The sequence below is a fragment of the Mustela nivalis genome (genome assembly GCF_964662115.1).
Source record: "Mustela nivalis genome assembly, chromosome: 17".
NCBI lineage: Eukaryota > Metazoa > Chordata > Mammalia > Carnivora > Mustelidae > Mustela > Mustela nivalis.
The window spans coordinates 16,991,630-17,012,435 of NC_139036.1; the positions used below are offsets into that span (position 1 = coordinate 16,991,630).

The 20,806-nt window shown below is 57.3% G+C and overlaps 1 protein-coding gene across 8 annotated transcripts; it reads left to right on the forward strand.

Moving 5' to 3' along the window:
- Positions 1-2,146: 2,146 nt before the first annotated feature.
- On the forward strand, positions 2,147-20,622 carry CLUH (clustered mitochondria homolog). Of its 8 annotated transcripts, none has more exons than XM_082707010.1 (25): positions 2,147-2,459; positions 9,280-9,482; positions 9,636-9,807; positions 11,418-11,561; positions 11,743-11,867; positions 11,975-12,129; positions 12,210-12,335; positions 12,660-12,807; positions 13,014-13,106; positions 13,990-14,684; positions 15,491-15,714; positions 15,866-15,967; positions 16,102-16,202; positions 17,046-17,198; positions 17,308-17,370; positions 17,454-17,698; positions 17,928-18,012; positions 18,191-18,344; positions 18,425-18,564; positions 19,332-19,412; positions 19,487-19,612; positions 19,701-19,822; positions 20,116-20,209; positions 20,311-20,445; positions 20,518-20,622. In XM_082707010.1, the coding sequence occupies exons 1-25, from the start codon at positions 2,360-2,362 to the stop codon at positions 20,593-20,595; spliced, it is 3,864 nt and encodes a 1,287-aa protein (XP_082563136.1). In that variant the 5' UTR covers positions 2,147-2,359; the 3' UTR covers positions 20,596-20,622. The 8 variants fall into 8 exon arrangements, with proteins under 8 accessions (XP_082563136.1, XP_082563135.1, XP_082563137.1 ...); XM_082707009.1 differs by having other exon boundaries at positions 2,182-2,459; positions 15,863-15,967; XM_082707011.1 differs by having other exon boundaries at positions 2,229-2,303; positions 15,863-15,967.
- The last annotated feature ends 184 nt before the right edge of the window (positions 20,623-20,806 follow it).

The window sequence follows — 20,806 nt, forward strand, 5'->3', positions numbered from 1 at the left end:
TAGTTAAAAGAATTATGGCACCATACTGGAATATAATCCAGTCATAAAACAGAATGAGAAAGCTCTTTGTGTACTGATACAGAACGATCTCCAGAATGTACTGTGAAGTAAAATAATCAGGAGAGCGGCCCCTGGGTGGCTCAGTCGGTTAAGCATCAGTTCACAATTTGCGGGACCTGAGGATCCAGCCCAACATCACATCAAGCTCCTTGCTCAGCAGGGAGCCTGCTTGCTTCTCCATCTCCCTCTGCCTGCCACACCCCCTGCTTGTCCTCGCTTTCAAATAAATAAATAAATAAATAACATCTTTAAAAAAAAATCAGGGTAAAGAATAGCAGGTACAGTGTGTTAACATTTGTGTAAAGAAAGGGGGAAAATATCTATACACACTCTTATATGCAAAGAATATAAAAGAACAGGTAACTTTGGTGATCTGGGGAGGGAACCTAGGTGGGGGGGCAGGTGAGAGATTTCAACGTATACCCTTTTGTACTTTTTGAAGTTTGAACCACGTGCATGTGTTATCTAAAATTCTAAGTAAAATTAAAATATTTAAAAAATAAATCACTAAGTGAGTGAATAAATTCCCAGAGTCCTTCCTTCTGTGTCTGCCCGCTAATTCCTCTGACTTGCTCGATAAAATCCTTCTTACCCTTTGAAGCTCAGTTCAGAGCTGCCTCTTTCCAGAAGCCCTCCCTGACTGCCTCCCGTGCACACTTAAAACAGCCATCCTTAAAGGCTTTTACTCTGTAGCCATGGACATGAGGTTGCTGTGTGCATTTCACTTCATCCACCAGATTGAAACTTCTTCTGGCAGGGACTGGGTCTGGTATCTCTGATCTTCCGGCAGCACTGAGCTTTTTGCAAGCTGTGCTAGAAAGACACAGTGAATCACCCAGAGTTTCACACTATCTAAAATACTTTGATGACCATCAACTCCTCACAACAGCTAGTGAGAGGCTAGACAGATGGGCGTATTTGATGGATGAAGCTCCTGAGATTTAGTGGAATAGAAGTGCCTCGCTCCAAGTTACAACAAGAGAGACAGGCAGAGATTGTAGGATGCAAATTTCCAATCTAATCAAGTATTAGGTTTATACCCCATCCTGCCTGCCTGCCTGCCTGCCTTGCACACCCAGTAGTCAGGTCTTTCTTTTATCTCTAGGCTTCTTGTGCAATGGTCCACCCTCCTCTGTCCCCTCATCTAGTTCAGCATCCTTTTATCCCCCACACAGCTCCCAGAGCATTTCTCATCTCCCTTCCTCCGGTTTAAATGCTGCCAAGACTTTCACTAGTTGCTCTTCCCAGTACCTGTACTCCAGGACAAAGTCCGCTTTTCTTCAAAATTTTCACAAGGCTCCAGGGCCCAGCCCACCTGTGCAGTTCCAGTTTCCCAATTCCCATCAGATCCTGGCAAATGTCAGGAACAGGCCTTAAATGATTCCCAAGCCTCCCTCCTCCCTCCCTGGAGAATGTCAGGTCACTGGCAAGACCTGGCAAAAATGCCACCTGGGCAGCATTCTCTGACCTCACTTCTCAGTCCCCACCAAAACCCAGACTCCTAAAATAACTAACGACTGTGAAGTGTCCAGGTTGTGCACTTAGCTTGACTCATCTCTTGTTCTCGCTGTGTGACCTTGGTCTCAGCTTCCTTCACTGAAAAATGGGAATAATGTGCCAACCTGGAAGTAAGGACTCATCTGGTGGGGGCTGTTGAGGCCGCTGGTAGGGAGGAGCACGTTGTAGCTCACACCAAAGTTTGGTGGCTCCATTTCTGACACGGCATCCCCTTTAACTGACCTGCACCCCTTCCTCAAGAAGCTAGACGCACCCCAGCTCCACCCTTTCAATCCTTGTGAGGAGGGTGCCGTGGGTCACACTGACACCGCAGATTAGAGACCGCGTGGTCATTTGGCAGATTTGCAATAGGAAACAGAGGGCCATTGGGGGAGGGGACGGTGAGCAATGGCAGTCCCAGAAGAGTCTCCACCCAAGGTCAGGGCGCCCGCGGGACGTCTAAGAACGGCAAGGACGTCTCTCCGCAGCCCCGCCCCTCAAGGGGACCAGAAGCCTCTCTGTACTCGGAGTCATAGTGCGTTCCCTTTAAGGCGTTCGGGAACGTCACCGCCTTTGGTGGGCGGCCAACGAGCACGGTGCGTTTTGTCCCTCGCGCGCTTCCGTGGGCCGGGCCGGGCGCGAGGGCGGGGCAGGGGAGCGGCGGTGGGGTCAAAGGTTACAGCGCGCACCACGTGGGCCGGTGACTCCGTCCTTCCCGCAGCGGCCGCGGCGCGCAGGGCACTTGGGTTAGTGGCGCGGCGGGCGGCGCGGACAGCCGAGCAGGACGCCCGCTCCCGCCGCCATGGTCATCAAAACGGACGAGTTGCCGGCGGCTGCCCCGGCCGACGGCGCCCGGGAGCCCAGCTCGCAGGCCGGTGGCAAGGGGCGACCGGGCGCGGCCGGTGAGCGGGGCCGGGGCCAGCGGTCAGCAGGGCGGGGAGGCTGGACCGGGCCGAGTGGGCGGGTGGGTTCGGTGTTTGCAGGAACCGCCGCCTTCCCTCCGCGCCGGGCCGGATTGCATCTTATCGGGCCGCCCCCGCCCTGAAGGTCACCTTCACTGTCGCCCCCGGCTGCGGCCTGGGTTTCGCACGTGGGGTCCCGGGTAGACAGCCGTAAGGGGGACACGTGCGCGCGCACGCGGTTTTGGGTGCGCCGCCGCCGCAGACGGATAGAATCGGTAGCCCCACCCCCTGCGCGCGCGGGCATGGGTAACCCTCCCGGCTAGGGTCGCTGACACTTGCTCAGTCTGGCACCCTTCCCGTCAGGGTCTGAAGCGTTGCGTGCCTACAGGACTGCAGCCCTGCGAGTAAAGCTCAACCTGAGACTTCCCAGTCATGGTCTGTGGAGAAGAGTGCGAGCTGGGGGTGGGTGTGTATTGTAAGGGGGCTAGTCTGGTTCATTCCCAGAGGCAGTGCTTTAACCCTAGGTGTTCAGGCTCTGATCTCTTTCATGTTAGGTGTTGGCTTGATCTGCAGACCTAGAGGGTCTGCCTGCGTGTGGGGGTAGAGCCAAACTCCTTGGCAGGAGTAGGTGTTTGTGCCAGAACTTGATCATTAACCCGCCTTATTGCGAAAAGTGGATCAGCTCAGGGTTGCTGTCTTTAAGGCAAAGGTCATCCGTGTGGAGTGGAGCTCCCAGCTCTCCCCCGTGGGGTCTGTGTGGCATTGGCTTTGGGAGTGGCTGCAGCTTTTCTCTGGTGGGGCCTGCTTCATCTGTTTCTCCTGGACTTTCTCTGTTCCTTACATCATGTCTTAAATTCCAGCCTTAAGGCTGGAAGCCCTTTCCAAGCACCTTGGTTGTCATCTCCAAATCATCCTTCAGGGCCCCAGTCCTGGGCTGTGGTCCCTCTCTGTTCTGGTTAGTGATGGGATGCAGAACTACCCCTGTCTTCCACTCCCCCCAGTGCTTCTCAGCCTGGACTTGTCATCTTCATCTCCGTTCCCAGCTTCGATGGGTCAGGATGGGAACAATATTTAGGAGGCTTTCTGACTGTGTCACAGCAGTTACCTTGTGCTGGGGGTAGGTACAGTGGCAGCTTTGCTGATTGCCTAGATAAGGCCAGGGTTTGGGCAGAACAACAGATGCTGATGACTCCAGCCTGCCAGGCTTTTTACCCTGATGGGGCTCTGAATCAGTGGGGCAGAGGAGGTTGGGTCTGGCGGATTTCCCTTCTAGCAAAGAGACCTGAAGAGATAAAGTGACTTGTCCAAGGTCACACAGCATTGTAGCTGCGGGGGGCATTTGGATTTCTAGCTTGTGGCCAGCATGCCAAGGCTTCCCCTACATGTGCCAGAGGAAGCCAGGGCAGGCATGTTGGTTGGGTTTATGTTGAGAACATGGGGACTGAAGAGGGGAGAGTCTGTTGGAGGGTTTCCCTGCGGGCTTGAGTAAAGCCCTGTCTCTGCTGTGTGCTGAGAGGCTCTGTCTGGGGCAACCTGGGTCAGGGGAAGGGCACAGCTGTTCATTTTTGGGAAACTGGGAGCATGGTAGTGCTTGGGGTAGGGATGGGGGGGGGGCATTGGCCCCTTATGTCTCTGGGAATTACAGCTATCCTGAATCTATTCAAAGAAGGATCATGCCCTTAATGGTGATCCCTGAGTAGGTTCTCATCTAGGCTCCTGATCCTTAGGACTCAACTCTGGAAGGTTCTCCAGTCCCTTTGAGGAGGTAATCCAGGCCTTTTGGGGTTGGGGGCAAGGGTCAGTTACCTTGTTGGGAATAAAGCTGCTTTTAGGGGTTAAGAGAACAGGCAGGTTTTTCAAGTTCGCAGTGGTGTGTCAAGTTCCTCCTGCCTAGGGGAGGGCTCCTTAGAGTTGAGGCCCAGAGCAGAAAAGGGGCCTGGTAGACTGGGGAGGAGCCTGAGGGCTTAGGGGAGCTCTCTAACAGAATCCTAAAGCTATAAGTGTGGGGAGGTCTGAGTAGACCAGCTTGAAGATCACAGGACTATCTCCAGACCTTGCAGACCTGTCTCTGGCCAGAGGGGACAGGAAGGAGACAGATGCCCATATCATGGGGGTCTTCCATAGGCTGCCTGCCTAGCCCTACCCTTTTCTTTTGAAGCCCTGTGTTCCTGGGAGGGGTGATGTGTCTTTTGGGGCTTTACTTCCTGCTGGAGCCCCACCTGCTGAGGCCTTGACTGGGGCAGGGCTTGGCCCTGGCACAGTTTAGTGAGGGAGGCCATGCCAGACCGGGGAAGACACAGGCCGCTTGGGATATTCTAAATTTCTTTTCTTACTCCTCCTTTCTGCAGCCCATGGGGGCTCTGTGCTCCCAGTCCAGGTGTACGCTTTTATCTCCTCATTCGGATCCAGCCAGTGAAGATTAGGGGTGTGTGTGTACAGTGTGCAATTTGGGCAACCCCTTCCCATTCTGCAGAGGACCACCTTTTCCCCTTCTCTAAAGCCCAGATCCTAGGGGTGCCCCCTGGGATATGAGAAGAAGGGGTGCTGGCCCAGGGTTGTAGAGGGTGGGAAGGGTGCTGTGGTTGGAGACAGATCTGCCTACTGGCCTGAAACCTGAGTCCTGGAGGAGGAAGAGATGCCGTGTACCTGGTGGGTGCTGCAGCCTGGGGAAGTGGCACTCCAAGGCATGGATTTGGACACCTGATAGACCTGGCTCTTTCTGGACGTGGCTTGGCCACCCGTTGCCTCTGGGTCCTGGGGCAGTTTGCTTACTGGCCTCTGGGGCCTCAGTTTCCTCAAGTGAGATGGGCCAATTGAGCTGATTGAGGGACTTGCTGTGGGATGGGCCAAGCGTGAACACAGGCTTTCTGGGAACCAGAATGGAGATGGTCAATGCTGCTACTCAGAGGTCATTGCCAGGTGCCTGCCCCACCCCCTTTTCCAGAGGGTTTGAGTGTGTTTGAGAAGAGGGCAGGATAAGAGGAGCTCTGCCTGGGTCTGGCCCTTCTTACCATCTGGTCTGCATGTGTGGACGGGAGCCCTCCCCTTGGTGGGGGCTGTGGAGATGCTGAGGGTCTGCCTGGGACAGGACTGGAGGGGAGTGGTCCCGGAGGGAGCCTGTTTCTCTGCCCCCGCACTGGTTTGCATGGATGCCAGAGCAGTGCTGGCTGGGCCCTGGCAACAAGTCAGAGGCCCTGGGAAGGTGCCCTGGCGAGGCTGGGCATGTTCCTTCTCCACAGCCGAGCGGCCTTCGGCCTCTTGCTGCCAGCTCTGATTTCCCCCAGAGAGATACTTGGTTTTCTCCTGGCAGCGCAGGGGCTGCTGGGAAGGGAAGATAGAGCCTGCCAGCTTCTTGGTGGGGCTGGAGGCCTGGGGCTCCGGGTGCATTTGTCCTCTGGGAGACTGAGGGCCCTTCCCCCTTCCCACCAGAACCAGTGACTGTCAGGAAAAAAAGAGCTGCCAGGTCACCTGCAGGGGGCAGCAGGAGCCAGAGGCCTCAGCCAGCTACTTGACCCAGGAGGCAGGCAGGGTGCACAGCGTCTGCGACTGGTGGACGGGGTAGATGGGGTAGCTGTCTCATGGCTTGGGCCCGGGTCTGTGCCAGCTGTTGCTGGCAGCTGGCTGAAGCCGTCCTGCCCAACGGCACTGGGGTTGGGGCTGAGGAGAGGACCCCCTTACTGGGCCCTGCCCCTGCCAGCCAGTCCCCAGGGCCCTCGATCCCGAGGGACGCAGGTACCCCAAATGCTGGGTTCTCCTGCCCCCCTCATGGCTTCACCAGTAGTGACCCCCCTCTTGGTGGGTACAGGGAGGTGGACCTGAGCGCTGGTAGCAGCTCCCCATGGGGTCCTGGAGCCACTGGGGCCTCCTGGCCCACAGCCGTCCTTCTGGCCGACCTTGAGCAGGATGCGAGGCAGGGGGAGTGTGCCCTTCCCAGGGCTGCCCCAGCAGGCCTGGCCCCACTGAAACCCGAAGCCAGCCAGAGCTCCAGCCCTGGGCTGACCAGCTGCATGGGGGCGAGGGTAGTGGCAGAGGCCGGGACAGGGGACTCAGGCAGTGCCGAGCCCGAGCCGGAGATCTGTCTGCCTCGCTGCGGTGGCGGTTCTGAGACTCCAGAGTCCAGGAGAGGGCAGCCTCCAACTGCACCAGGTGGGCTGTGGGGGCGGGGAGCCAACCTCTTGTGGGGAGATCACTTGGCCTTAATCTAGCGGTAGGGAGATCTTCAGGGTTCCTTAGAGGAAGGAAGAGAGGCAGAGCCAGCATTCTGGGGCCATGGAGGCCCCTGGGAACCAGTCACATTCCTTTGAAATCTGATAGGGGATTGGGTACCCCCCTGGGGCATAACATGGTGCTGTGGTACCTTCTGGGCAGGTTCCCCTGCCTGGGGAAGAGGGGTGGGAGCTGTGGCTACCCTTGCCTTGTCTTCCCTGCCCTCCTTCCTATCCTTCCTGGCCCAGACTCCGGGAGTGCAGGCTACCTGTCTGGGGTCTGGTTTCTGACTTCTCACTTGTGGGGTCTTATACCTCTGCGCTGCTGTACCGTATTGGGGGGAGGGGGCTTCTTCCAACAGCAAAGCCTTTTTCAAGGACCCAGTTAAGGGAAGTGCCGCCTCATATCTGCCATTCCTCTTGCTGCTGTTGGAAGCTGACCAAGCACCGCCCTTCTCCCCACCCTCCTGCCTGCTTGGTCATAGAGTCAGCCAAGTTCTCCCTTTGGGGTGGCTGCTCACTTTAGGGGCTTGGGGTCACACTGCTGGGGCTGTGGGCTCATTAGAGAGAGGTCCTCGAGTGTCCTTGTTCTCAGGAGTTCACCTCAGGTTTGGAGAGGTGTGCTGGGACAAGATGGACGTGATAACAGTCCTTGGAGGTCCATAGTGGATAAGATTGAGGGCGGTGTGATGGCATGGCTCTTAATGGGGAATCTAGGGTCTGCTCTTGACCTTGGACAAGGCTCTGAACTTTTCTGGGCCAGGCGTCCTTATTTGGAGAGAGGTGGAGGGAACTATGTCTTAGCTCCTAGTGGTCCTGTTTATCACTGAGCTGAAGGGACAGAGGGAAGAGGGAGCTGCTTCTCCGCACACCCCCCTGGTGTGCTCTTCTGTGCTGGGCTTATCTCCTTTTCTGAGGCCTCTGGCTCTACGTTTCTGGTGGGTCTGGGTAAGGCTTACAAAAGTCTGGGGAAAATACCAGTAGGGAAGAGGAGGTGGGGTATGGACCGGGGCTGGCTGAGCTGAGCTGAGCTCAGACAAGCAAGGGGCCAGTTTGGCTGCCAGGCAGACCATGGGCAGAAATCCCCGTGGGCCAAATGGCAGGCCTGTGTCTTCCTGGCATGATTGTGAGGCAGTCCTTGCTCCCTGGGGCACGGAGAAAGGGTAGGTTTTGTCACCTGCTTTCTTCTCTTTCCCCACAGCGTGTGAACTGGGTGCTGTTCCCAACTATGGGACTTTTAACTCCACGTTTGCAGTAATTAACTCATTAATTCGGTACTTTTCTGTTGAGTGCAGGAAAGACAGAAGGAAGAAGATACAGCTGCTAGTGTGAACAATGTCCCTCAGAATGACAGAACAGTGCTCTGGGGGGTGGCCACCATGTCTCTGGGGGCAATGAGGAGGCAGTGATTCTGTTATGAAGGCCCATTTGGGCAGGCTTTAGAGAAGGGGATTTAGGGGAGCCTGGGTGGCTCAGGCAGTTAAGCGTCCGAGTCTTGATATCGGCTCAGGTCATGGTCTCAGGGTCATGAGATTCCAGCCCTGTGTCTGGCTCCGAGCGCTGAGCATAGAATCTGCTTGAGATTCTCTCTCTCCCTCTCCCCGTCCCCAACTTGTGCTCTAAATAAATAGAGAAGGGGGTTTATTTCACCTGGGCCTTGACAGATGAGTAGAAGTTTGCCCGATGCAGTGGGCAGCATGAGCTGCATAAGAGCACAGAGGTGGAAGGGAAGATGTGGAGCTTGTTCTCAGACTTCCTAGTACTTGGGTGTATCTGAGATGTTGACTGGGAGAGCTGGCTGGAGTTGAGATGTACTTTGGGCTGGTGCCTCAGAGTGTTGGCCTAATAAACTTGGATCCTGTGAGCAGTGGATTCCAAGTGGTGCTCTTGAAATAGGGAAAATGGCCTGTCCGGGGCCGTGGCTGCAGAGGCTGGGTTCCTTGACCATTGGAGATTAGGCTGGTGACTGGTGTCAGGGGGCATTTACAGAGCAGAGGCCACCTTACTGAGGTAGGTGAATTCCATGTGAACAAGATAAGACTCTGATAATGCCGAAGAGATGGCTACATGTTGAAAAGCTTGAGCAAGGCCTAGGTGAGCAGGTTAGCTGCATGGTGGGAGGGCATTTGAAGTGAAGTCATGGAAGATCAGGAGAGGCTGGGACCTTGGGACACCCTCAGCTTGGGCTTCTGGGGGTGGTGGAGCTAGAGAGCAAGGAACAGGGAACAAGGGATCTGTGGCTATAGAGAAGGGGAGGAGAGGGTGAGCAGTGGCGGGTGCTGCAGAAAAGTTACACACAGCGAAGACAATTGGGTTTGGCCCTTGGAGTGACTCTGGGGAGAGGGATTTGGATGGTGTGCTCGGATGGAAGCCAGACTGGAAGACTGAGGACTGGATGGAAAGGGAGGGCCCAGGATGTGGAGGGGAGAAAGCAGGGGTCTCCAGGTGGCCAGGGTTGAGGTAAGTTGTGTGCCCAGTGTGAGTGGGACTGTGAGGTCTCCGGTAGAGCCGAGTCTTGAGAGGAGATGCAGATGCCATTCTTTGGCGCACGTGTCCACCCAGGTGGGTAGGCAGGTGGCACCGCTTGTCTCAGCTCCTTTTCTTGTTACCTGCAGAGCTGCCGTCCGTCATGCTGCTGAATGGGGACTGTCCAGAGAGCCTAAAGAAGGAAGAAAGAGCTGCGGAGCTGCCCCGGGAAAATGGTCTGGATGAGGCTGAGCCGGGAGAGGAGACGACTGGACAGGAAGTCATTGTCATTCAGGACACAGGCTTTTCTGTGAAGATCCTGGCACCTGGGATTGAGCCCTTTTCCTTACAGGTGAGATGGAAGAAGGAGGCTGGAGACCAGAGCACAAGCCCGTTAGGAAGGACAAGGCTGGAATGCCATGCCTGGCTGTCACTTGTCCTAGTTTTACACTGTAGGGAAAGTAATATGTTCTCACCAGGGTGTTTTTGACCTTTCCCTTGGTAGGTGTCCCCTCAGGAGATGGTACAGGAGATCCACCAGGTACTCATGGACCGCGAAGACACATGCCACCGCACCTGCTTCTCACTGCACCTGGACGGCAACATGCTAGACCATTTCTCAGAGCTGCGCAGTGTTGAGGGCCTACAGGAGGGTTCGGTGCTACGTGTGGTGGAAGGTTTGTCCAGAAGTCGGGCAGCCTGCCAAGGGAGGGCACATGAAGATGGGGCCAGGTCGCACTCCACCCACCTTGGCTGGTATCTCAGTGTCACAGATGAGTGTGTGGAGGCTCAGAACAGTACTGAACTTGTGAAGGAAGGTTTGGAGCCCGGATCTGCTCCCCAGGCCTGCACATGTGTACCCTCCCAATATTGTAGGTTAAATATCAAAGTCAAGGTTTTTTAAAAAAAGAAAAAACAGTGCCAGCTGGGTTTCCTGGGTGGCTCAGTTGGTTAAGCGTCTGTCTTTGGCTTAGGTCGGCTCAGGTCATGATCCCAGGGTCCTGGGATCAAGCGCCAAGTCAGGCTCTCTGCTCAGTGGGGCATCTGCTTCTCCCTCTGCCTGCTGCTCCGTGTGCTTGTGTATATGCATGTGCACTCTCTCTGTCAGATAGATAAAGTCTTAAAAAATAAACAGTACCAAGGGCTTGAAATTAGCCCAAATTCTATAGAGAGAAAAAGTTAATGGGGCGCCTGGGTGGCTCAGTGGGTTAAGCCTTTCCCTTCGGCTCAGGTCATGATCTCAGCATCCTGGGATCCAGCCCTGCATTGGGCTCCCTGCTCAGCAGGGAGCCTGCTTCTCTCTCTCTCTGCCTGCCTGCCTCTCTGCCTACTTGTGATCTCGTCTGCCAAATAAATAAAAAAATCTTAAAAAAAAAAAAAAGTTAAATCTTGGAGCACCTGGGTGGCTCAGTGCATTAAGCATCTGCCTTCAGCTCAGGGATCGAGTCCACATCAGGCTCCCTGCTCAGCCGGAAGCATGCTTCTCCTTCTGCCCCCTCCTCTGCTTTTTTTCTCTCTCTCAAATAAATAAATAAAATCTTTAAAAAAAAAATTGATTACAGTTTAGAATTTAAAAGAAGAAAGAAAGATTAAATTTAAGGAAACTAAAGGTTTCACTGCTCTCAAATAGAGCAGTTGGGCCCCATGTACAGCAGTTGACAGATGTGGCGAGGCTGGTTTGCTTGTAAGATAAAAGTTCCCGTGACCTTGGGTCCCCAGGGGAGAGGGAACTTAGAGTTTCCAGCCAGTGTGAGCTTGTTAAAAGCAAATGTGGAAAGTGTAATGCAAGTGTGCCCAAACTTACTTGATGATGAAGTCTCCTCCCCAAAAAGAGCCCCCATTAAAATTCACAAAGCATATATTAGGGGGCAGTGTTGTAGTTACGGGGAAGTCCTCAGGTCACCCCCAAGCAAGGGCTGCCCTAGGAGAGCAGCACTGAGGCTGTGGTGTAGGGGCCCCACAGCTCCTTAGGCCTATCCACCTGGGACACCTGTGAAAGATCAGGAGATTTTTATGGGCTCCCTGAGGCCTTTGTGCTTTGGAGGCATGTTTTTTGTGCCCTTTGGCAGTAGATTCTTTGCACACAAGCATCTCTGCCTAACAGAAAGGCAGGGGGTGTTGAGTCCAGCACTCCAGCTTATGTGCTCATAGTGGAATTTGTAAGTGGAGGCTAAAAATGTGAAAATCAAGACCATCATGGTAGCTCCATGGCCGACTTCTGTGCTGGGGTTGTTGGTGCAGCAGGGGATGTGCCCTGCTTACGTGCTGCCCCTCACCTTCCCACCAGAGCCGTACACAGTCCGTGAGGCCCGCATCCACGTGCGCCACGTCCGAGACCTGCTCAAGAGCCTGGACCCATCTGATGCCTTCAACGGGGTTGACTGCAACTCCTTGTCCTTCCTGAGCGTCTTTACTGACGGCGACCTGGGAGGTGCGGGAGGCATTGGGGCTGGGGGTTGGGCAGAGGGTCCAGGGGCAAATTGGCCAGGGGTCAGTGAAGGGGCTGGGGGCCAGGCCTTGCCACCAGAAGGGGGCAGGGCTGGAGGCATCCATGCTGTGGCCAGTTTGCCCCTGGGTGGCCCTGTGCTGACCGTCAGCCTCGGGTCCCTCAGACAGCGGGAAGCGGAAGAAGGGCTTGGAGATGGACCCCATTGACTGCACGCCCCCTGAGTACATCCTTCCAGGGAGCCGGGAGCGGCCTTTGTGTCCCCTGCAGCCCCAGAACCGTGACTGGAAGGTAGTACTCCCGGAACAGAGCTGGGGAGCAGGCCCTGGGCAGGGCATTGGGGGGACAGCACTGCACCCAGAGGCCTGGCCCCCACTCATGCTTGGCCATTCTTGCAGCCCCTTCAGTGCCTGAAAGTGCTCACCATGAGCGGCTGGAACCCACCCCCTGGGAACCGCAAGATGCACGGGGACCTCATGTACCTATTTGTCATCACAGCCGAGGACCGGCAAGTCAGCATCACGGCGTCCACAAGGGGTTTTTACCTGAATCAGTGAGTCCCTTTGTGAGCCCATATGGGGCTTCGGGCACCTCTCTGTGTTGCCCTGTGCAGTGACCATCCTCTTCCCACAGGTCTACGGCATATCATTTCAACCCTAAGCCTGCCAGCCCCCGCTTCCTCAGCCATTCCCTGGTGGAGCTGCTCAACCAGATCAGCCCGACCTTCAAAAAAAATTTTGCCGTGCTGCAGAAGAAGAGGTAGCGCCTTGGCCCGGTCTCTGCCCCTTGTCTCATCCCCCATGATGGGGCAGGGCCAGCCTGCCGGCCTGAGCTTCAGCATGGCTGCCCTCAGAAGCCCTACGCCCTCAGCCCCTGGAACCCCAGAGCCTCCCTTAGGGAGCAGCAATACCCCAACACAGCAGTCCCAGAAGAGGTCCTCATTTATTTCTTCCACTAGACTGGGGGTGGGGCAGGATCTCTGGGCCCGGAGGCATGAGAGCGGGGGGAGCTTCAGAAAAGGTCACTGGGCCTGGGCTCTGAGCTTGGCCGTCTTCCCCATCTTCCCCCCTCTTGGTGCCGCAGGGTCCAGCGCCACCCCTTCGAGAGGATTGCCACCCCATTCCAGGTGTACAGTTGGACGGCCCCCCAGGCTGAGCACGCCATGGACTGTGTGCGTGCAGAGGATGCCTACACCTCCAGGCTGGGCTATGAGGAGCACATTCCTGGACAGGTGCCTGCAGCCTGGCCCCGCCCTCCCTGGGCCCCTCTCTCCCCCTCCCTGGGTGGGTGCCAGGCTGGGTTCTGTGCACCTCTGCTTGTGTCTTGTTCTCTTGGGAGCTTCTGAGACTGTCCACAGGCAGGTGGAGGAAGGGGCTGTTCAGAGCAGGTCTTGGGGCCTGGGCTGAGTCGGCATCTCCCTCCCTGGTCCCTTTGCAGACCCGGGACTGGAACGAGGAACTGCAGACGACGAGGGAACTGCCCCGCAAGAACCTGCCTGAGCGGCTGCTTCGAGAAAGAGCTATATTCAAGGTGCCTACAGCTCCCTCTGCCCGACTGGCTGCCTCAGGCCAGCTTGTCACCCGCCAAGAGGGCTAGTCAGGGTACCCTGCAGGGCACTGGCTGACTTCTCCTCTCCGGGCAGACTGTCTCAGCTCTGTTCTGTGACCTCTTTGAGACTTGGAGTCCATGGACTGAGCAGAGGGTAGGGGGACCTCCTCCACTGTGGGCTGTGTGACAGGTTTTCTTCCGGCTTCCCACCCTCTGCTCTGCCGCTGGGACCTTTTACTCCCTAGAGATGATAATGGTAAACATGAGATCTCACTGTGTTGAGTACAAACTTTGCCAGGGGCCGTGTCTGGTGTTTTACGGGCATTGCCTCCTGTCATCTTTGGGACACCTTGTAAAGATCACTGTTTGCTTTTTTTTTTTTCCCCCCCAAAGATTTTATTTATTTATTTGACAGACAGAGATCACAAGTAGGCAGAGAGGCGGGCAGAGAGCCCAATATGGGGCTCCATCCCAGGACCCTGGGATCATGACCTGAGCCAAAGGCAGAGGCTTTAACCCACTGAGCCCCCAGGCGCCCCAAGATTACTGTTACATAGATAGGGGACACAGGTCTGAGCGTTGACCTGGCCAAGTTCACCTGACACATAATGGGTGGATCTGAGACCTGCTCCTGTCCTTCCCCTCCTTGTGAGTCCCTAAGCTCTGCCGTCTCTCTGAGCATAAATTACTTTTTCTCAGAAGAGGGTTTTTTCCCCTTTTACAAGTGGGAGGAGGCCGAGGTTAGACCTCCATGACCCCGAGGGCTGTCCACCTGCCCCCACGTCTGGGCAAGCTTGACCAGGTGGGCTGAAACCTGTGGCTCTTGGGGGTGGGGCCTCACCCTCCTGGTCTTGGGCCCTCCCAGGTGCACAGCGACTTCACAGCCGCGGCCACGAGGGGCGCCATGGCGGTCATTGATGGCAATGTGATGGCCATCAACCCCAGCGAGGAGACCAAGATGCAGATGTTCATCTGGAACAATATCTTCTTTAGTCTGGGCTTTGATGTACGTGATCACTACAAGGACTTCGGTGGGGACGTGGCGGCATATGTGGCACCCACCAATGACCTGAATGGGGTGCGCACTTACAATGCAGTGGACGTGGAGGGGCTGTACACACTGGGCACGGTGGTGGTAGACTACCGTGGCTACCGCGTCACGGCCCAGTCCATCATCCCGGGCATCCTGGAGCGGGACCAGGAGCAGAGTGTCATCTATGGCTCCATTGACTTTGGCAAGACAGTGATGTCCCACCCTCGCTACCTGGAGCTGCTGGAACGCACCAGCCGGCCTCTCAAGATCCTGAGGCACCGGGTGCTCAACGACCGGGATGAGGAGGTGGAGCTCTGCTCCTCTGTGGAGTGCAAGGGCATCATCGGCAATGACGGTCGCCACTACATCCTCGACCTGCTGCGCACTTTCCCCCCTGACCTCAACTTCCTGCCCGTGCCGGGCGAGGGGCTGCCCGAGGAGTGCACCCGTGCTGGCTTCCCCCGCGCTCACCGGCACAAGCTGTGCTGCCTGCGCCAAGAGCTTGTGGATGCCTTTGTGGAGCACAGGTGAGGGCCCAGGCTTTGGAGGGCGCCCTGCCAGGAGGCAGTGCTGGGGCCTTATCCTTGCTGGGAAAAGCTTTGGCCATTGTCATTACACCCCCAGTGTCTCCTGGGTGACCTCCGGCTCTGCAGCGAGGGTATCCTGGAGCTTTATATTGGTGGAGAAGCAACAATCAGAGCAGGGGCTCCCCGTGGAGGTGGCACTCTAAATCCAAGGGGGCATAGGGAAATCTGTTAGAAGTGTTATATTTTGTTTTGAAGATTTTATATTTATTCATTTGAGAGAGAGTGATCGAGAGCACAGTAGTAAGGAGGGGCTGAGCGGGGGGAGCCCGACGCGGGGATGCGGGGCTCCATCCCAGGACCCCGGGATCATGACCTGAGCCGAAGGCAGATGGTTAACCAACTGGGCCACTCAAACCCCTGCTAAAGTGTTTTAAATGTTCCAGTGTCAGGAGGTGTCACCGCTGCTGGCATTCAGTGCTTAGGAGTCAGCCACATCAAATGTCCCACACCACAAATCAGTCTCCTCAAAATGCCAGCGAGGTTGCTGTCTCCCTTGAAGCCTGGCATGCACAGAGCCCCGGCCCCTGCCCCACTCACACTCTGTCTGCTGCCTTCCGGTTGGGAAGAGCTCAGTTTTTGCAGTGACCTGTGGTGGCTGGTTGGAGTTGCTGGGGTGCGGTGCAACCCCATGCTCATACGGGCCAGGAGTCTGGGGCATGTCACAGGTCGCTGCAGCCAGCAGGAAGCTGCTGGCCAGTGAGGCTTGCTCTCCCATGTCTTGCTCTGCTTGCCCTGCTGTGCCCTAGGTACCTCCTGTTCATGAAGCTGGCTGCCCTACAGCTCATGCAGCAGAAGGCCGGCAGGATGGAGAGCCCCAGCACGCTGGAGAATGGGGACTCCCTGTCCTCAGAGTCAAAGCCTGAAGATCCCCCGGGACCTGAGGCCGGAAGTGAGGAGGAAGGGGGTGGCGCTAGTGGCCTGGCCAAGGTGAAGGAGCTGGCAGAGACCATCGCCTCAGATGACGGGACAGGTGGGGCCGCTGTGGATGTCGGGAAGGCCAAGCTTGCGTCTGTCTTGGCAGTTTTCTCTGTGTGCATCTGGGGCGAGGCTCGGGGGCGCGTGGCACCTCCCACCGCTGGGGGAGGGGCGCTGCCTCCCAGCCGGCCGTGTCTTCACAGCAGACCCTCGAAGCCGGGAGGTGATCCGCAACGCCTGCAAGGCAGTTGGCTCCATTAGCAGCACAGCCTTTGACGTTCGCTTCAATCCTGACATCTTCTCACCAGGCAAGCTCTGCATTAGGCTGGGCAGAATCCTGTGGGGGTCATCATGGGGTCCTGGGTGCTGGTGGGTGTTGCTCTCTGTCTCCCCCACCTGCCTCCTTTCTGCCTGGCTCAGGCCTCTGTTCTCCATCCCCCAGGGGTTCGCTTCCCAGAGTCCTGCCAGGAGGAAGTTCGGGACCAGAAGCAGTTGCTGAAAGACGCCGCTGCCTTCCTGCTGTCCTGCCAGATCCCCGGCTTGGTGAGGGAGGTGCCACTGGTGTGAGGGGCTGCACGGGGCCTGCTGTGAAAGGCCCTGGTGCATCATCCATCCACTTCTGGAAACTTGTAGAACCTTTCCAGGAGTAACTTCCTTAGACCTGCTGGTCTATGAGGCAGACGGGGCAGAGTGCATTTGTCACCATCATAGAGATGGGGCCACTGACCCAGAGAGGCCAAGGGAGGCATCAGGCACAGAGTCTGCTCTGTTGTGCCTTCCAGAGCAGCTGGCATCTGGGGGTCTGGTCCTCTGAGCCCATGTGTGACAGGACAAGCGGGCACCTGTAAAAAAGGTGGGGAGGATCCTGTCCTCTGAGCCTCAACACGCTTTGTATGTAGGCTCTTTGGATGATGGGGCACTTGTTTCCTAGTAAGATCTCTCAGATCTTTGAGCCAAGTGTTCCGTGCCCTGGCCCCCTGCCTGATCTCTCTGAGGCTTGGCACAAAGTTCCAAGACTTGGCAGTGCTGGGGACCCCAAGTGGTCACCTCTGCTCTGTCCTGTGTGCCCAGAGGGGAGCCCTCATTTTTTTGGGCTCTGTCAGTGGGGCTCTCTCATCCCTGCTTCCCTCTTGGGTGGGCCTGGTTGTCACAGGGTGACTGCTGTCTCCCATTTTCCTGTTGCTTGTGCAGAAGACTGGGGCACACATTTCTCATGTCTTGACTGCTGATTTGTCTTCTTCACTCTTCCCAACTGTGAGCTCAAGTCTCAGTCTCCTCCTTCTCTCAGGACCTCAGGATAGCATGAGCTCCCCTGCCAGGAAGACCCTGGGGCGGGCTTAGGTGGAGGGCCTAGGCTGGGGGAGCCTGACATGCTGCTGCCTGCAGGTGAAGGACTGCATCGAGCACGCAGTGCTGCCCATGGACGGGGCCACGCTAGCCGAGGTGATGCGCCAGCGGGGCATTAACATGCGCTACCTGGGCAAGGTGCTCGACCTGGTTGTGCGGAGCCCGGCCCGAGAGCAGCTGGACCACATCTATGTGAGTGATGCCCGGGCTGCTGGGCTGTGCCATGGGGGAAGGGGGGCGCGCTTCGGGGCTGGGTGGAGGTCTGGGCCGGACCCAGACTCCCTTCTCTGAACCCTTGCAGAAAATCGGCATCGGAGAGCTCATTACCCGCTCCGCCAAGCACATCTTCAAGACGTACTTACAGGTAATGCCAGTACCCTTACCCCCACCACAGTGGGGCAGGTGGTGGAGGGGCCCATATGACTTGAGTCCCAAATTCCCTTGCAGGGAGTTGAGCTCTCGGGCCTCTCGGCTGCCATCAGCCACTTTCTCAACTGCTTCCTGAGCTCCTACCCCAACCCTGTGGCCCATCTGCCTGCTGACGAGCTCATCTCCAAGAAGAGGAACAGGAGGAGGAGAAACCGGCCTCCAGGGGCAGCAGATAACACAGCCTGGGCTGTCATGACACCCCAGGAGCTCTGGAAGAATATCTGCCAGGAGGCCAAGAACTACTTTGACTTCAGCCTTGAGTGGTGAGTGAGCAGCGCGGGTGGGGGCGGGGCCTCAGTCTGTGGTTGCAGGGTGTGAACTGGGAGAGGAGGAAGGGAGCAGTGGAGGGCTGCCTGCTCAGGGAGTGGGGATGAGGGTTGTTGGTGTGGGTCCTGGCTGGTGAGTACTTGGTACTCAGGTGGGGAGGCAGCAGTGGAAGAGGGGGCTAAGAGGGGCTGGGCTGCATGGGCCCACATACCGCCTCTCCCTCAGCGAGACCGTGGACCAGGCTGTGGAGACCTATGGCCTGCAGAAGATCACGCTGCTGCGGGAAATCTCCCTGAAAACTGGAATCCAGGTGGGGTGGCTCAGGGCCCCGCCCCTGCCCTCCCTCCCTCCTATGGCATCTACAGGACCATCAGGGTGGGGGGGGGGGGCATGTGGTTTTCTGGAGACCTGGGGTGGTAGGTTGGGAGGTGCTGGCCACGTGAGCATGGGGTTGAGGCCACCCGTGGGTGTTGGGCTGTGTCCCCCAGATCCTGCTGAAGGAGTACAGCTTTGACAGCCGCCACAAACCCGCATTCACCGAGGAGGACGTGCTCAATATCTTCCCCGTGGTCAAGCATGTCAACCCAAAGGCCTCGGACGCCTTCCACTTCTTCCAGAGTGGGCAGGCCAAAGTACAGCAGGGTGCGTGACCAGGTGTGGCTGGGGGGAGGGGGGTCCCCTGGCCCGGCCCTGACCTTGCCACCCTTGGGGGTGCCCTGCAGGCTTCCTGAAGGAGGGCTGTGAGCTCATCAATGAGGCCCTGAACCTGTTTAACAACGTGTACGGAGCCATGCACGTGGAGATCTGTGCCTGCTTGCGCCTCCTTGCTCGTCTCCACTACATTATGGGCGACTACGCCGAGGTGGGCCTGGAGCACCCTCTGGGCTGTGTCAGCGGAGGCCTTGGAGCCTAGTCTGGCACTGGGGGCTGGCGAGCGAGGGAGCCGGGGCTATGTTCTCACCCCATTTTGCAGGAAGCAGAGGTCCAGGCCTGGGGAACTGTGCCCCATCTGTGAGGCCAAGGGTGCTGCTCTCCTTGGGAGCCCCTCCGGGAGGAGCAGAGACCAGGGGACCCTGGGGAGTGACGTATTTGGCCTGGGCTTGCTTCCCCTGCTCTGCAGGCTCCATAGTTAGGTTGTCGGGAGAGCCGCCATGCTTGTGGACGGAGTTGGGGGTGACGACGGGGCCTCCCTTCCTAAGGAGAGTGGGAAGGATGGCTTCTTGGTCACAGGGCCTGGGACTTTGTGAGAGCTGCGTGGGGTGTCTCTAAGCGTTCCTGGGCCTGCTGGGCTTCACCTGCCTTGTTGGCCCAGGGCTTCAAGAGGCTGCTTCCTGGGGCAGGTGCCCTGTAGGCCTCCACGCCTCAACCCTAGAGTCTGTCTATTGTTTGTGTGTGCCTCTTTTTATTACTGCTTTATCTTTAGCCTCATTTTTGATTTGTATAGATGTTTGCACAGATCTTGTTAAGGGGCAAGCTATTTTAAAAGGCCTCAAAGTGGGGCATGACCTTCTGTGCTCAGAACTGAGTTTTGAACACCTCTCTGCTGAGGAGGCTGAGCCACCCAGGGGCCAGGCAGACTTGATGTGGGGAGCTCCCCACCCTGGGATGACGATTCCCCACTTCTCCCAGGCCCTGAGTAACCAACAGAAGGCTGTGCTGATGAGCGAGCGTGTGATGGGCATTGAGCACCCCAACACCATCCAGGAATATGTGAGCAGCTGGTGGGGGTGGTTAGGGTTGGGGGGCATCCGTGAGCCCCGGGCCTGACACGGCTGCCCCCACAGATGCACTTGGCCCTGTACTGCTTTGCCAGCAGCCAGCTGTCCACGGCCCTGAGCCTGCTGTACCGTGCCCGCTACCTCACCCTGCTTGTGTTCGGGGAGGATCACCCTGAGATGGCGCTGCTGGATGTGAGTGCCGGTGGGGTGGGAGGCCAGGTAGGCGCGAGCCTCAGTCCTGGGGCAGCGGGACTGAGCTGGGCCCGCCCACTGCCCTCAGAACAACATCGGGCTGGTGCTGCATGGGGTAATGGAGTATGACTTGTCGCTGCGCTTCCTGGAGAATGCACTGGCTGTCAGCACCAAGTACCACGGGCCCAAGTCCCTCAAGGTGGCCCTCAGGTGAGGCTGTGCTGGGTTAGGGGCAGAGGGGGAGAGTAGTTGGTATGTGCCTAGGGCCACAGTGACGAGGTCCCGGTTGGGGGGCACTCGGAGGGAGGGTGGACGGGAGCCAGCGTCCTGTCTTCCGGCTGGCTCCTAAGGAAATTTTATCTCAGCCTGGTCTCTCCCCCAAGCCCTGGGCCAGCTTGCTCCCCTTGGGGGGGATTCCAGAGTGGAATCTAGCCGAGTCCATGTGCGCCCGCCACGCCCCCGCCCACTCGTGTCCCTTCTGTGCTGTGCCCGCGTCCTTGCAGCCACCACCTGGTCGCCCGGGTCTACGAGAGCAAAGCCGAGTTCCGGTCAGCCCTGCAGCACGAGAAGGAAGGCTACACCATCTACAAGACCCAGGTGGGCTGCGGTGGGGGCTGAGGTGGCAGCGGGGGGGCGGGGGCCGTGTGGGGTGGCTGTGGGCTCGCTGACGGCCTCCTGCCTATCTGTCTGCCCCATAGCTGGGCGAGGACCACGAGAAGACCAAGGAGAGCTCCGAGTACCTCAAGTGCCTGACCCAGCAGGCCGTGGCCCTGCAGCGCACCATGAATGAGATCTACCGCAATGGCTCCAGCGCCAACATCCCGCCCCTCAAGGTGGGTGTCCCCTCGTGCCTGCCCCCCGACCCCCCGCGCCACTCGGGGCTCATCTTCCCTGCCGCCCCACAGTTCACAGCCCCCAGCATGGCCAGTGTCCTGGAACAGCTCAACGTCATCAACGGCATCCTCTTCATTCCTCTCAGGTGAGTCCCGCGCGCTCCTGCGGGGAAGCTGGCTTTCGTGTTGCACTTTTCCAAATAAATCATCCACTGTCATGGTTCGAATTTGAGAAGGATAGCCTGTGGTGGATTGTTCAGGGAACATTCTGCCTAGTTGAGGGAACACATGGATTTTTTTTTCCTGTTTTCCCATTTTTTTATTTGCAACAGTCGTAGCAGAGCAGGGACAGAGCTGTATT